Source organism: Mustelus asterias, chromosome 1 (genome assembly GCF_964213995.1).
Source record: "Mustelus asterias chromosome 1, sMusAst1.hap1.1, whole genome shotgun sequence".
Lineage (NCBI taxonomy): Eukaryota > Metazoa > Chordata > Chondrichthyes > Carcharhiniformes > Triakidae > Mustelus > Mustelus asterias.
In genome coordinates, this window is record NC_135801.1 from 62,253,809 (window position 1) to 62,269,697 (window position 15,889).

The 15,889-nt window shown below is 42.1% G+C and overlaps 1 protein-coding gene across 1 annotated transcript in view; it reads left to right on the forward strand.

Annotated features, from left to right (window-relative positions):
- ablim2 (actin binding LIM protein family, member 2) overlaps positions 1–14,986 on the forward strand; it is a 357,715-nt gene extending 342,729 nt beyond the window's left edge. The window contains exon 22 of the mRNA XM_078213235.1: positions 9,461–14,986. Coding sequence (XP_078069361.1) covers positions 9,461–9,574 — 114 coding nt within the window. The 3' untranslated portion in view covers positions 9,575–14,986. The remainder of the gene's footprint in view (positions 1–9,460) is intronic.
- Positions 14,987–15,889: the final 903 nt, after the last annotated feature.

Consider the following 15,889-nt stretch of genomic DNA (forward strand, 5'->3'; position numbering starts at 1 on the left):
TAAAAATGGGTCAGTAGAGATGCAGTGGGAGATGTTTAAGGAGATATGTTATAACACTCAACAAAAATATAGTTCAGTGATTAAAAAAAGAGTCTAAATTGAAAGAAAAAGTGTACAATCCATAAAGATGTGAAAAGTCAGGAGATTGCACAGAATATTAAAAACAGAAAAAAATTCCAAAACAAAGCAGAGGGAGAAATTAGAGAAAAAGGTAACAAGAAATATAATAATAAATAGTAAGAGTTTCTATAGGTATTTCAAATGGGAAAGAGTAACTAAAATGAGTGTTAGTCCTCTGGAGAGAGAGTCTGGAAAATTAATAATGAAAAATAAGGAAATCGTTTAATGAATTGAATAGATATTTTGCACCGGTTTTCACTGCAGGTAATACAAATACCATCCCAGGGATAACTACAAAACAAGAGGTTGGGAGAGAGGGAGGAACTTAAAACAGTAACAATCACAAGGGAAAGGGTGCTGAGAAAATTGTTAGAACTGAAAGTTGACCAGCCCCCAGGTCCTGATGGACTTAGGGACTCAAAATAAGTGGCTGCTGAAATAGTAGATGCATTCATTTTGATTTTTCAAACTTCCCTGGATTCTGGAATGGACATATCAGATTAGAAAATAATGAACGTAACTCGCCTATTCAAGAAAGGAGGAAGAGAGAAAGCAGGAAACCACAGGCCAGTTTGCTTAACATCTGTTGTAGAGAAAATGCTGGAATCTATTAGTAAGGAGGTTATAGCGAGGTACTTCGATTTTTGATCAACAAGAGAGGGTAATGGGGAGCAGATGGGGAATTGAAGTTAAGGCCGCAATCAGATTAGCCATGCTCTTATTGAATGGTGGAGCAGGATCGATGGGCTGAATGGTCTACTCCTGCTCCTACTACTTATGTATTGTTATTTTCTTAAATCCCCTGCATTTCTTCAAATAGTGCCATGAAATCTTTTGCATCTACCTGGGCTGGCAGACTCTCATCCACAAATCAGCATCATTGAGAGTTCTGCACTCCCTCAGTTACTGCACTGAATTGTCAACTTGAATTATGTGCTCAAGTCCTTGTAGTGGGTCTCTTTCCTGCAATTCTTCTTTTCCGCGATCTCTTCCTCATAACCTCTCTTCTCCATAATCTTTTTCATGTGATCTCTTCCCTGCTGTCTGTTTCAATGTCGACTGCATTACCTACTAAGCCATAGCTGACACCCTAAAAATGAAATAAATAAAATATTCAACTTCCAATACAAACTCACATGAATACACAATAAATAAAGCACAAATACTGAGAGAGACAAGGGAGAAAATTGCTGGGACCTTGAGAGAAATCTTTGTATCCTCACTGGCTACCTGGGAGGTATCCACATCATACCTGGGAGGTCCCAGAGGATTGGAGAATAGCCAATTTTGTTCCCTTGTTTAAGAAGGGTAGCAAGAATAATCCAGGTAATTATAAGCCGGTGAGCCTTCTATCAGTGGTAGGGAAATTATTGGAGAGGATTCTTCAAGACAGGATTTACTCCCACTTGGAACTAAGTGGACGTATTAGCGAGATGCAACATGGTTTTGTGAAGGGGAGGTCATGTCTCATGAACTTGATCGAGTTTTTCGAGGAAGTGACGAAGATGATTGATGAGGGTAGGGCAGTGGATGTTGTCTATATGGACCTTAGTAAGGTCTTTGACAAGGTCCCTCGTGGCAGACTGGTGCAGAAGGTGAAGTCGCATGGGATCAGAGGTGAGCTGGCAAGGTAGATACAGAACTGGCTTGGTCATAGAAGACAGAGGGTAGCAGTGGAAGGGTGTGTTTCTGAATGGAGGGCTGTGACAAGTGACGTTCCTCAAGGATCAGTGCTGGGAGCTTTGCTGTTTGTCACTGAAAGTTGCAACGCAGGTGAAGAAGGTAGTCAAGAAGGCATACGGCATGCTTGCTTTCATCGGCCGGGGCATTGAGTTTAAAAATTGGCAAGTCATGTTGCAGCTTTATAGAACCTTAGTTAGGCTGCACTTGGAATGTAGTGTTCAATTCTGGTCGCCACACTATCAGAAGGATGTGGAGGCTTTGGAGAGGGTACAGAAAAGATTTACCAGGATGTTGCCAAGTATGGAGGGCATTAGCTATGAGGAGAAGTTGGGGAAACTTGGTTTGTTCTCACTGGAACAACGGAGGTAGAGGTGACCTGATAGAATCTACAAGATTATGAGGGGCATGGACAGAGTGGATAGTCAGAAGCTTTTTCTCAGAGTGGAAGAGTGAATTACTAGGGTAAATAGGTTTAAGGTGTGAGGGGCAAGGTTTAAAGGAGATGTACGAGGTTAGTTTTTTACTCAGAGGGTCGTGGGTGCCTGGAACTCGCTGCTGGGGGAGCTCGTGGAAGCGGATACAATAGTGAGTTTTAAGGGGTGTCTGGACAAATACATGACTAGGATGGGAATAGAGGGATATGGTCCCCGAAAGGGTAGGGGGTTTTAGTTCAGTCGGGCAGCATGGTCGGTGCAGGCTTGGAGGGCCGAAGGGCCTGTTCCTGCGCTGTATTTTCCTTTGTTCTTTGTTTAAATCATGGGCCAGAATTCTCCAGCTGTCCGCTAGTGGCAGATTATCTTGTCCCGCTGACAGTGTACCCCTGCCACTCATTCCCCGGCTTCGTGAGTGGCTTCAATGGGAAATCCCATTGACAGTGGCGTGACCAGAAAATCCCGCCACTAGCGAATGGCGAACCACCTCGCGCTACCGAGAAACCCACTGATGGGAGGCTGGAGAATTCTGATCATGATCTCAGCCAATGACTCTCAACAACAATCTAATCTGAAGGATAGAATATAATTTATATAACTTCATCTGTGGACTTTATGCCTGGAACAGGTTTTATAGGAGTTAATATATACAGAAGCCAGTTTTCAATGTCATTGCACCTTTTATTTTAAATTATTGTTTAAATTGGATTCATTAATCAAGACTGACAGCACTAACTTCAGTCCTTATTGCTGTAAATCAACACATGATACTGCTGTCAGTTTATAGCCTTCCCAAAATAATAAAACCTGAAATTAAACTAATTCTGTAAATCTTACATGATCAATTCCAACAGTCATTTTGTGAAACATTTGACAAGGTTACAAAGTCATATGTCAAATGAAGACCATATGATGGAGTTCACCAGTGGTGCATTGAGAATGGAATTTATTTGGCCCAGCGCAGTCCTGAACAACAGATACTCATCAAGTAATTAATTAAGCTCGATCCATCAATGTGTTTCAAATAGTATTGCTAATGAATAGCCAAATTAGCTTTTACCGTCCATCTATATCAGAGCAGCCAAGTTCCAGAGAAAAATGAGAGGAAATGATCTTGTATGTATACTGTAAATGCTGTGACAATGTATTTTCTCATGCATAAACATTTAAAACAACATCCAAACAAGGAAGTATTTGTGATCTAGCCCAAGTGTTTTATAGTTCTGAACTCCTAAGATATATCTTGCCTTCATAGTAACTGTATTGCTTAACCACTTTCTGGGCATTAAGTCAGTCTCCAACCACTTCATCGTGCAGCAGAAAACAGATGTGCCCACGGCAAATGGAAGAGGCAGGATAACTAAGTTTATTTCCCTTGTGGAACAATATGCTTTTTGGCAGTGATCAAATATAGCCTGTGTTTGCCAAAGAAATTGCAACATTTTGCTATCCGAAGGATGAGAACCTATAATGGTCCTGATCTGTGTTGCAAAGAGATTGCACAATCAGCCTTGTGTCATCTCCAGGATCAGTTTATTGTTGAACACATTCTGTGTCCCTTACAAATCTTCTTGGTTGCTGAGAAATGAAATCAAAAAGGCAAGAGATTAAAATAAACCTTTTGAGTTGGAAATTTGCTTACCTACAGACTAATGCCAAATATGGATGGCTTTTTGATCAGTATTTAATATAGTAAGCAAATACAGAAAAATGCTGGAAAATCTTAGCAGATCTGATAGCATCTGTGGAGAGATAGTAGAGCCCTAAAGCCCTAGGGCTCCACTCTTCAGCGATGCTGTCAGACCTGCTGAGATTTTCCAGAATTTTTCTGTTTTTGTTTCAGATTCCAGCATCCGCAGTATTTTGCGTTTATTTTAATAAAGTAAGATTCGTCAAAGGTTTTGATGCCAAATTATACCAAAGCTTAAAGCACCTTCCTTTCTGTCAGATGCTAACCAACTTGATGTGTATTGCCAGCAGGTCTACATTACATAGAACAGGTTCAATGGAAGGTTTGACCGTGGGCCACAACAAGAGAGCAATCTCTTTCCTCAGGCTGAATCATCTCTCTTCCCTCCTGTGATCTCTTCACCACGCTTTGAATCCCTGGTGACCTTTTTTTCCCTGGAACCCCGCAATTATTCTTCAACATGATTTTTCTTCCTGATAACAGACCGCCATTCTCCCGAATCAGAGTTAAGTGCCCACACCAGTGGGAAAGCTGGCGATTGTTTCCTGCTGGCATTGGCAACATCTGTCAGGTGGGATTCACCCCCAGAAAGATGTTTATGAAGCAATTTCGGGGAACCCGCCAGACAGCCCCAAATGAAGTGGTGCCCCCCACACCCCCCGCCCCCCCCCCCCCCCCACACTGACCAGGGCAGCACCACCAATCCCTCACTAAAGATGGGCAACCTTCCCCCCCCCCCCAACCCACAAATAACAGGTAACTCCCCCTCCCCATAACATGCAGGCATGAAGATGACTCAACACCCCCCCTCAGATCCCCCACTCAGCCACCCCCGTTTCCCACGGAATCCCCACTCAGCCCCTTCCCCCTCAGATCTCTTCCCTACCCCTTCCCCTCACTCCAGCCCCCCTCCAGGAATAAGTGGCTTGCAAAAGAGGAAGTTAAAGTACTTACTTATTTTGAAGAAACCATAGGCTTAGAATCATTGTAAACGTTATGGTTAGGATCAATGGAGGAACTTGAGATGCATTCAGGCATGAAGGGAAATGAAAATCAACACAGCAAACTAGAGCATAAGTAGGAATCCATTAAGCTGCCAATGGAGATCTTTTTCAAAGTATTGCACATTGAAATTGACAGAGGTCAAATGTTTCCAATTAAATGGAGAGGGTATCAAAGGTTTCAGCTAACTAGGAAGCCTCAAACATCAAAACAATGCTGTGTGAATGCATTGGGTTCAAATTCACAGATGTGCAGAATGCAACCCCTCCCCGCTCTCCCAGCACAATTGAAATTGACATATACGCTCTGTCAGAGGACTTCAAAGGGGTCTGCTCACACCTGCCGCTTCTGGCAGGAAGAAACGGTTCTGCTGCAGAATTGAGTGCTGCAATGATTTAAAAACCTTCCAGGTGACCAGGGGGCATGGAGATTAAAGTAACCTGACCATTTCAAATTTTTCACAGCTCATAGGCAGCAACGAAGATGTTTATCACAGGACTACACTATTCCAGGGGTGATCTTCAGGTCTGCCTGGGCTAAAAAGGGCAGTCAAGCCATGAGACCCCCATACTGGGAGAGAGTGGTGAGGTCAACCCCTTGCTCCCACACTAAGCCTACCAAACCACTAGAACCCCTGAGAGACCTTTCCTCTGCAGCCTGGCAGCAGCAAAGCAGCAAATGGCCACTGGACCTACCTCCTTAACTCCCTCGGGATCCAAGTTCCCAGGTGTTAGTGCCAGGGTGCTGGGGGAAGTGCACCGTTGGCACTCCCACGGTGTGTAGCCGGAAAGGGGCCTGAGTGGATGGTCTGAGGAGGAAGAGGAGCTGAGTGGGAGTCTGAAGGGGAATGGGGCCTGAGTGGGGGTTCTAGATTGGGGGTTGCCGTGGGGTGGTCAGGTTGACCTCATGCCTGTGTAGTGTTGGGAGAGGATGCCGCTCATTGCTGAGGGATTAATGGTGTTCCCTGGACCCTTAGGGTCAAACACGCCATGGTTGTGAGCACCTGTACAAAAGCCCACTGGGAAGGCAGGTGAATAGCGGAGGGAATTAAATTGGGCTTCAAACTGTGAATCGATTGTAAAATAGTGCATTTGAATATTTATTAGTTTCCTGCCCGCTCTGGCCAGGAACCCAATCGGGGCCAGCGTGCCAGATTGGGAACATTGGAACGGGTTCGGTGACCAGCGCAAAACTCATTTTTCAGCCAATGCCCAATTCTCCGCACCATTGCGATTCTCGCCAGGAGCTGGTGGACCTGGCGAATCCCCCACACAATCCCTTTTCCACTGCCCACCATCCACAATTGCTGTATTCTTCCATAGAATGCCATGGTCCCTCTTGTTCACGCCTTCCCTCCCCTATGGGCCCTCCCACTACTAACACCTCCATCCACCCCTCTTCCCCGGCCCCATCCCCCCACCTCCCCATTCCTCCCCCCAACCACCACCCTGCATTCTCTGTTCTCCCACAGTACCACTTCTCCCCTATAGTCCTGCTATTCTCCCAGCAACCTCTCTCCCCCCTCCCTCCCCCAAAATGTGGTCGAAGATTTCTCATAGTATAATGAGGTCCCCTTGTCCTGCTTCTCCCCAATCCTGTTTTTGTATGCATGTTAAATTCAGATCAATTTGAAACAATAAACAAATTCTGTTTTTGCTTGGCTTCACCATCTGCTGTTATGGTTTGCAAGATGGCCTTTACTTAAACACATCTTGTGGGGTCATAGTGAACAATTTCCTTCTCATCATCAATTAACTTATACCTTAACTGAGAGAGTATTGCAAGGTGAAAACCATGTTGAGACCAAACCATCAACTTACTGTCGGTTAACCACCAATTCTGATATTCAGGATAAGCTCAAATTAACTGGCTGAAGCTTGAGTTTAAAGAGGTGGGCTCGATGCATTTATGTAAATTCGGTCATATAATGGTTGTCAAGAGCTCAAGCTGCATTTGTACCTCTACACATTATTTTCAACAGTTCCTCCCCTTCTGCCATGAGCAGGAAGGGAGACAATTTTCATTGATGTTCAGAGAAATCCTCAGCTGCTCTTAAATGAAATACTGGGGCCAATTTGAGAGAAAGTTTCCTTGTATTGTAATTGTTGGCTACCTCAATCATTTCAAAGCAGTTGTTGTAGCTGTAGGATGTTCGATGAAACATCAATGGCTTTAAATCTGTGTCCTCTGTTGCCTCCGTTGAGCTGACTTCTAGGCTGTCCATTCCATCTGTATTTGCACCTGCTCACTTGTGAATCCCTCTAACCATTGTCATGCTGAGTGTATGAGTAAGAAATTTCAGTCAAAAGAGCAAAAGAAGGGAAGGTGCCCACACTGGCTGAGGTATATGGCCTGCAATCTGGCTATCTCCAATGCTTTATGTGCCTTCAGTGATGTTGATGATAGGTTCTTCCACAATCGATGGATCACTGCCTCTCTGGCTTGTGTTCAGGCACTCAAGGTGTCTGATACTCCCCTTACAAATACTTTGCATCCTTGGTCAAAAGCCGCTGCTCCGTTTCATGCACGATTATCTAAGTTACTACAGGCATCTTCAAAACCCGACAACTAGGCAGACATTTCCACTCTTCATGTAGAAACAGACATGCAACAGCAAGGAGAGCACAAGAACAAAGAGGAAGATATTCTGTCTCAATGCACATCCTGACACAAATGGAAGTGCCCTGAGTGCCTGAATACAAGGAGAAAGAGAGGCGCTGATCCATCCCATTGTGATTGAGGAAGATGGGTGGGATTTTACAGCTTCGCTCGACCCAAGATCAGAAAATCCCACCTGAAGTCAATGGACACTTCCATTGTCCACCCCTCTCGCCCACCCCCTCTGATTCCGTGACAGGCGCAGTGCTAGAATTCCAGTGGATGTTTGGGAATCCAAAAGAGGAAGCATTAAGTGTGCCGGAACCAAAGTAAGCTGGTGTAAGGCCTAGCAGAGAGTAAGAGTGAAATGAAGAAGAATCTTACTTTGATGTTCCTGGTGAAGTTATTACATTGTTTGCTGCATTACAGCCAAGTCATGGGAACAATGCCGGTAGTACTGGCTCACTCTATGACCTCATTCCCTTACTGCTGACTGATTTTCCTGGCCACACATGAAAGGGAATGAATTCTCCTTCCATTTGCTCTATTCAAACAATCACAGCTGCTTCAGAAAATAAAGGCTCTCGGAAAAAGTCATACTACCATGCTTCTGCAGAAAGTCACTTCCCCCACTCACCATCCTATGCAAGTGCATATGCACCATATGCAAGTGCAGCTCTTCCTTCCAAATGCTGCAGGTGGGCAGCACAGTGGTTAGCACTGGGTTCAATTCCCAGCTTGGGTCACTGTCTGTGCAGAGTTTGCACATTCTCCCCATGTCTGCGTAGGTTTCCTCCCACGGTCCAAAGATGTGCTGGTTAGGTTAATTGGCCATGCTAAATTCTCCCTCCGTGTACCTGAATAGGTGTCGGAGTGTGGTGACTAGGGGATTTTCACCAACTTCATTGCAGTGTTAATGTAAGCCTACTTGTGACACTAACAAATAAACTTTAAAACTTCAAGTAGCAGCCACTTTGTGAGGTTTCAGTCTCAATCAGTGAGCTACTTATGGGGAGTGCAATTATCAATTAGTAAATTAGTGGAACGATTCACACCCAATTTTATACCAGTTGGTGATTCACTTTGCTAGTTCACTGATCAAATGATGAAGGTGAAAATTACACCCAGTTGAAAAGCATTTGAGCATAAGTGTTTCTTCCCCCTGTAACATATCGGTACAAATATAGTAAATAAATCTAGTGACAGCAATGGCATATTTTAGTTGAGAGAGAGATTATTTTATTTTCTAGTTCTTAGGAGAAGCTTTAATCAGGAAGGCTTTAAAATTAGTGACTTCTAATAGCCATGAACTATTTCCAGGTTAAATATTAAGAGATATAAAGCAGTATCCAAGTAGAAATTGATGGTAATGCATATCAGTTGATAACTGAGAATAACACAGGTTAATGTCATAGGTTTTAACCTTCATCAGAACTTTCTTTTTCATTCATGGGAGACGGGCATCGCTGGCTGTCCAGCATTTATTGCCCATCCCTAGTTGCCTGAGGGCAGTTCAGAGTCAACCACATTGCTGTGATTCTGGAGTCACATATAGGTCAGACCAGGTAAGAACAGCAAATTTCCTTCTCTAAAGGACATTAGTGAACCAGATTGGTTTTTCCGACAGTCGACAATGGTTTCATGGTTATCAGTAGATTTTTATTTCCAGACTTTATTGAATTCAAATTCCACCATTTGCCGTGGCAGGATTCAAACTCTGGTCTCCAGAACATTAGCTGAGTTTCTGGATTAATAGTCTCATGATAATTCCACAAGGTCATCGCCTTGTGGACTTGTTTGAATAAAATTGTTTGAATAAAATTGTTCTTTTATTTATAACTGTTCTACAGTTATTGTTTGTAACTTCTAATAATTGTGAAGAAATATATGTTTTCTCCTTTTGGCATTAACACAGTAATATCTATTTCTTTTCCAGCGGCACTTGTCTCCAGAGGAATTCTATCGAGTGTTTGGCATGACTATAGAAGAATTTAATCGACTTGCACTCTGGAAGAGAAATGACATGAAGAAAAAAGCACGGCTCTTTTAATCAGTAAAATATATTAACTTCATCAGGGAAGTCCATCTTGATAATGAAGATCCTACCAAGAAAACAAAGTCTGTGCTCATAATTTGAACAACTTGTATGTTATTCCATCAACAGATGAATTATGAGAACAGTCTTGAGAATGTGTGCAGGCCTAGAGGTTGTGTTTCTGCTAATCTTGCATGAAAAGCTAAGTATTATAGCCACTAAGCTCTAAGCTTAGACTGTTGTTTGCTGAAAACCCGTAAGAAATAGCTGTCTAGTTAAAACTATAGAATAATAGGACTGCTTAACAAAGGAGGGAAAGGGGCAGCTCAGGGTTTAGTGTCCAAAGTGCATTTTAACCTGATCAAAAAAATGCTTTAAAAACTTCCACCTGGCAATAATTTATCATCTTTATGAAAGGTCCAAATCCTTAAATAATGACCCTGGCACCACAGTGGATTATTGCTAATAGGCTAATTGGTAGGAAGAAAGCTGACGTTGGAAGTTTGAGATCATTTATCGAAATGGATATGGGTATAATTATTGCTTCTCACTGATACCTGTGGAAGAGTTGCTTGATGGGAAGCAGGAGAAAAAGCAAAGCTAATAGTGCACTTTATTCAATTATACACGAGCATATATTCAAAATGCTAGCACCTTGTGCAATCAGCTAGATTATAGTGTCCATTAACATGTCACTAACATTTTCTTAAACGCACATACCACTCATAAAAACTAAATTTAAATAAGCAGCAAATGAAATAATGTCTGTGGTAGTTACATGTTAGCTAACTGTTGCTTGGTTGTAAGCCTCTATTTGTAATCAGCTCAAGTTTGGACCCAGATGCTATTTGTGTAAGATGGCATTCAGGTTTCATATATATTTTTTCAGTTTACCATTAGAACATCCACGCCAATTCTGCTGATATTGATCCCTGTATTAATTTTAAACAATCACTGAACAATCAACTAACTTTGAATGAAGCGTTGAGAATGGAAGATGTTTGTTTTTTTTCTCTGTCAGAATGTAATTTCAAGCACGCTGTGGCCTCCTAAGTGCCCAAAATGGCAGCAAAGAAAGGCATGCACCTATCCAACTGAGTGTCAAGTAAGGACAATCAAATAATGTCCTTGCATGCCTGAAGCAAATATTAAACAGTTTTCATATGCAACTAAGAGGTCTAACACTTGCTTCAAGCCCCAGCTACAATGTTAGTTTACCCTGAGGCAGCACTCATTGTGGAAACCAACTCTACAGAATGCTTGCAGTAAAAAAGCTAAGTTGTTTATATGTGAAGCACTATCCCACTGCCACTCCAAGTTGACCCTGACCCCAACCTCTGACCTCCCCGCTCCCAGCCCCAACCTCCAAGCTCCAATCCCAGAGGCTGTTGCCCCAACTGACATGACCCAGCTCCTTGATCTCCACCCCTCCCAACTAAGCCCTGCGGTTCACTCTCCCTTTGCAATTCCGTAACTTAACATCCCTGATTTTAATCACTCCCCCATCTGCAGCTGTGTCGCCTCGAAGCCTCCCTCCTCTTTGGTCACCTTATTACATGGTTTGGTGTCAAACTTTGTCTGATAACACTCCTGTGAAGCACCATGGGAGGTTTTTACTACCTTATAGATAATGACTGGGATTTCCCAGCCGTTTGCTGGTGGCGGGATTCCCTGGTCCCGCCAGCAGCACATCCCGGCCCACGGGTTTCCTGGTGCTGTGCGGTGTCTTCAATGAGAAATCCCATTGACAGTGGAGGGATCAAAATATCCCGCCCCCAGCAAATGGCACACCGCCTCCCACCATTGGGAAACACGGGGCTGAGGGACCAGAGAATCCCGCCCAACATATAAATACAAATGTTTGCTATTAACAGTCTGCTGACTCCCCCCAGCTTAATTGAACCTTCTCATTGTGTGTGGGCCCACAGCACAAAACCAACACTGATTGTCAATCTAATACAGAGAGACCATGGGATGACTTGTTTTGGAAACATTGGCATTGTGGCTGTTTCCCTAAGAAATAGGATAAGGATGTATTGAGGGATCTTGTACGTGACCTGTTTTATGCTGACACTGAGTGCTTGAAATGGTAAAAAAGTCCAATTATCAATTCAAATATCTCTCATCTTGTTAAACAAAAAATATATCCCAATTTTGTTTTTAATTCAGTGATGAGAAATATGAGCGCCCAAAGCTTCCAGAAATTTATGAAATGCTTTTGGGTATTTCAACTTTTAAAACAATTCTGAGAGCTTTTGGCTGGAATCCTCCAGCTGTTCACGCCAGCGGGATCCTCCAGTCCCGCCAGCAGCCCATCCCCTGCATGTGGGTTTCCTGTGGCGTGGGGTGATGTCAATCGGAATTCCCATTGACAGCAGCGGGACCACGAGCAAACAATGTGCCACCTCCCGTTGGCAGGAAACGCACGGCTGGGAGGCCGGAGAATCTCGCCCGAAGTCTATAAATTATTTTTACTTTAAATCAATGTATACGGTAAGCATCACAAGAACGGAAAATTTATTGTGAAAAATCAGAATTGTTCCATGCCTACGGTTCAGTGCAGAGAAGATTGGATTTGTTATAAATCCTTGTAATAACTGCTGCAAAAATGATTCATTGCAAAAGGTTTAGAACTTTTCTTAAGGGTGACAACAAGAAAATAAAGATCGCTCTGTAGTCCAAGGGAGTGAGGGGGCAATTTTTACAAATTGGTGCTGGTGCTGGGAGCCTGGCCCACTGACAACACATGTAGAAACCTCAGGCACACTACCTATGATGTTCAGCCTGTTAAATGGTGCTCAGCTAACAACTCGTAGAATTACCCCTTTATAACTATTTTGAAATATATGTATTTATAGAGCAGATTAAAAAGAACACTAACACAGTACATGTGTATAAGTTATGCTTTGGTGTTTATTTCTGTCTAAAAACAAATACAAGAAACAGAAACTGTAAACACAATACAAACAGTACCACCAGCCAGGATCACAGAGCCATTAGTCATGGGGTAACTGTTTCAAATTTCAGTGCCTGAGATTTTCTAATTTTTTTTTCAAAAGCTTTTATGTTCATGAACTAGCAGTATCTCAAAAAATAATTTACAGAAGATATTTATCCAAGAAGTTGGGAGTTCTTAGATACATCTTATGCATTAACACTGATGAGCACTTGTATAAAAGTTTGTTTTGCGCAGAATCTATTTTTGAGGAACTGTGAAGACTTTCAGATATTTGCAGTTTCCAATTAATCATAATAAATAGATTCTTTACAACAAAGCTCCAATCCATGTACCTGAGATTTTTCAATAATTCAAGAACAAGTGTGAACAGGTAAGCACCACAAACAGTTGGGGATTTTCAGTCGCTCAGGCTAGATACAGAATAGCATGTCTGATGGCAGTGGATATGACTATGGATCTAAATCAGTCACTTTCACCTCAGTGTGTGTATGTATAGATATAATGGTATATTTTCCTCTGAACTATAATACTCATGCAATATTCAATGAAACATTATGCCTGGCTCTTGGTGTTTATAATGAATCAGCTGTAGTAGTACACTGAGCTATAATTATACTTTACAGACCATAATTTGCCTTTTCTGATGTTGCAAAACTGAAGCATTAACAAGTATGCATAGAATTGCCCAAAATGGATCCTTATGGCACAGGTTGCCACATGTCTAAAGTTGCATATTGATATAATAATTTATGATAGATTTTTAATGAATAACACGTGTACTGCAAGGTGTATTTCATATTATGTGCATTAAGTTGTGTAAAATGCAGTAGAGTAAATGTTAGACAATGGAATATATTCTTTGTAGTTTTTCAGTTTTTTATCTGCCATAATTTGGTTGTTAGTTGTTGGCTCTAACTGAAAAATAGAAAATTGGTTTGAATATGCAGTAAAAAGCCACTTTGGCAAGATATAGAATAAGGAAACTATTTACTTTACAATAGTAGCACTTTGTAAGTTTGATGGCAGTCAGTGTGTGGAAGGATAATTGATGAATTGCTGCAATCTGTTTTTTCCTCCAATGCCCGGTATAGATTATCTGAAGTTTCAGAGCTAATAATTCTCAACACAGCAAAAGTAGCTGTCAGAACAGCCAATGCTTTATTTGCTAAACACCACTAAACTAAGAAACAATTGCCCAGTACATTATTTTTATAGTAACAAAAATCATAGTGCATAATAAAAATAGTAAATATCAAAATAAAATATTAAAAGTTATGGTGCGACTTCTCAAAACAACAGTACCTATGCAATTCTAACACTTTTTGGGAGATGATACCTACAGAGCATGTCAATATTTTAAACACGCTTTGACTGAACTGTAAGCTCATTAGAAAAAGTGACAAACATAATCATATTTCCCATGATACAATCTTTGCAAATTTTAATCCATTTCTCATACAAAAATTGGATAAATTAAAAAGTGTAAAAGATCAGCCATGTGTGGCCTCCCCTTTCTACAAGACTTAATTTCCTACAAATGATAATGAAAGCTGCCTCTTAAAGGGAAGTGATAACCCTAATCAGTTTTACTTACTTAAGTGGCAAGAGGTAGAAGCAAGCATTACTTAATGAGGGGCATAGATAAGGTAGATAGTCAACATCTTTTCTCGAAGGTAGGGGAGTCTAAAACTAAAGGCATAGGTTTAAGGCGGATTGGGAGAAATACAAAAGGGTCCAGAGGGGCAATTTTTTCATTGAGGGTGGTGAGTGTCTGGAACGAGGTGGCAGTAGTAGAGGCAGGGACAATTTTGTCTTTAAAAAGCATTTGCACAGTTACATGGGTAAGAAGGATATAGAGGATTATGGACCAAATGCGGGCAGTTGGGACTAGCTTAGTGGTAAAAATTGAGCAGTATGGACAAGTTGGGCCGAAGGGCCTGTTTCAATGCTGTAAACTTATATGACTATATAAATCACCTACATTATAAAAATATTGTTCTGCAATACTGATGGAGTGTGAAATTGGAGTCAGGTTAGTGAAGTCCTCCTTTGTTTCTTGGGATTTTAAAAAGGAAACTGCAAGTTTTCATTTCAAATTTCAATGGTTTACTTGTAAACTTTTGCAAAATGTTGAGTTGTGTGCTGTATTGTAATCCAGTTTTTCCCAACCCTTTATTTTCCTTACAGCATTTGCTGGTTAGCATGACATTGTGGAATGTGCTCGGCTATGCAAATGTCCGCAGAATTTTGACTCGCTGCAAAAAACAATACTTAATTTGCTTTACTCATGAGAAAAGCTTCTACTCCAATTTATGTAACATAGCTGCTTAATTTTTAAATTTGCATAGGGAGGAGATCTTTAAACTATTCAGAAACAGGTATGGCAGAGATCCTTCCCTGCATTTTTATTTGGTGTGACTCTATGTTGCAGAGACTGAAGGCAAAATTTTCTTGGTCCCATGGTGATAGGGCTCGAGACTGGGAGGGCGGGGATGGGAGAGGAGGATGGTTTGCAGGTGTAATAGCATCAGTATGGCTCCGTGACACATTCCTACTGCTGGGTAGGTTTTCCAGGGATGGGCTAGGGTGTGGACCGACGACCTGAGGAAGCCATTTGCTAGCAGCGTAGTGCTCCCCTCGCCCAGCTGCTCGGGGGGAGGCTGCCACAGCTCAGTGAAGATGGCCATTCTGGCTAGGAATTCATCAGAGTTGGGAGCTCCATGCCAATTTGATGAGCCACAGAAAGGAAAAGCCATGCCGCAATCCACCACCCACATTCTGCAGGGTCATCCACCTTCACTGCTCTGCACTATTAATTTAATTTTATGCCTAAGGGGGCATCTACATTTTGAGGCCTCCTCCAAGTTTCCTACCTGTCTAAAGAGCATTCATCTCTCCCAGTGGGCCTGCTAAGACTCCAGTTCTGCCAACGTTTGATTGGGCTGGCAGCATCTGAAACCTGCTAGCCATCCTTAATAGCACAATGAGGTAAGAAGTGGACAATCGGGAGTGAAAGTTGCCAGGAAGTGTGGGCTGCAGACCCCCATTTGGTTCCCACATCAGAGTCCTGAAGCTAGTCAGAAAATCATGCCCTTAAGATCTCACTGCACTAAAATTGCAGGCATCTAGTTGTCTTAAGTGATGTTGTATCTATGGTGTCCTTTTCTCCAAATTCCCCAATTATGTGATTGATCTGGGCCTTGAATTAGACTGAAGTGATTTGGAAATGTGGAATTCTCGTCTATGGATGAATATTTAAAGGTGTAGGTTCTGCTTGAAGAGCTTTCTGAATTTCAAGATGGCATCGCCATTCATTTGGAGACACTTGCTGGTTTTGGTGGGCTCTGCAACTATGGTAATGGCGCTCAGTT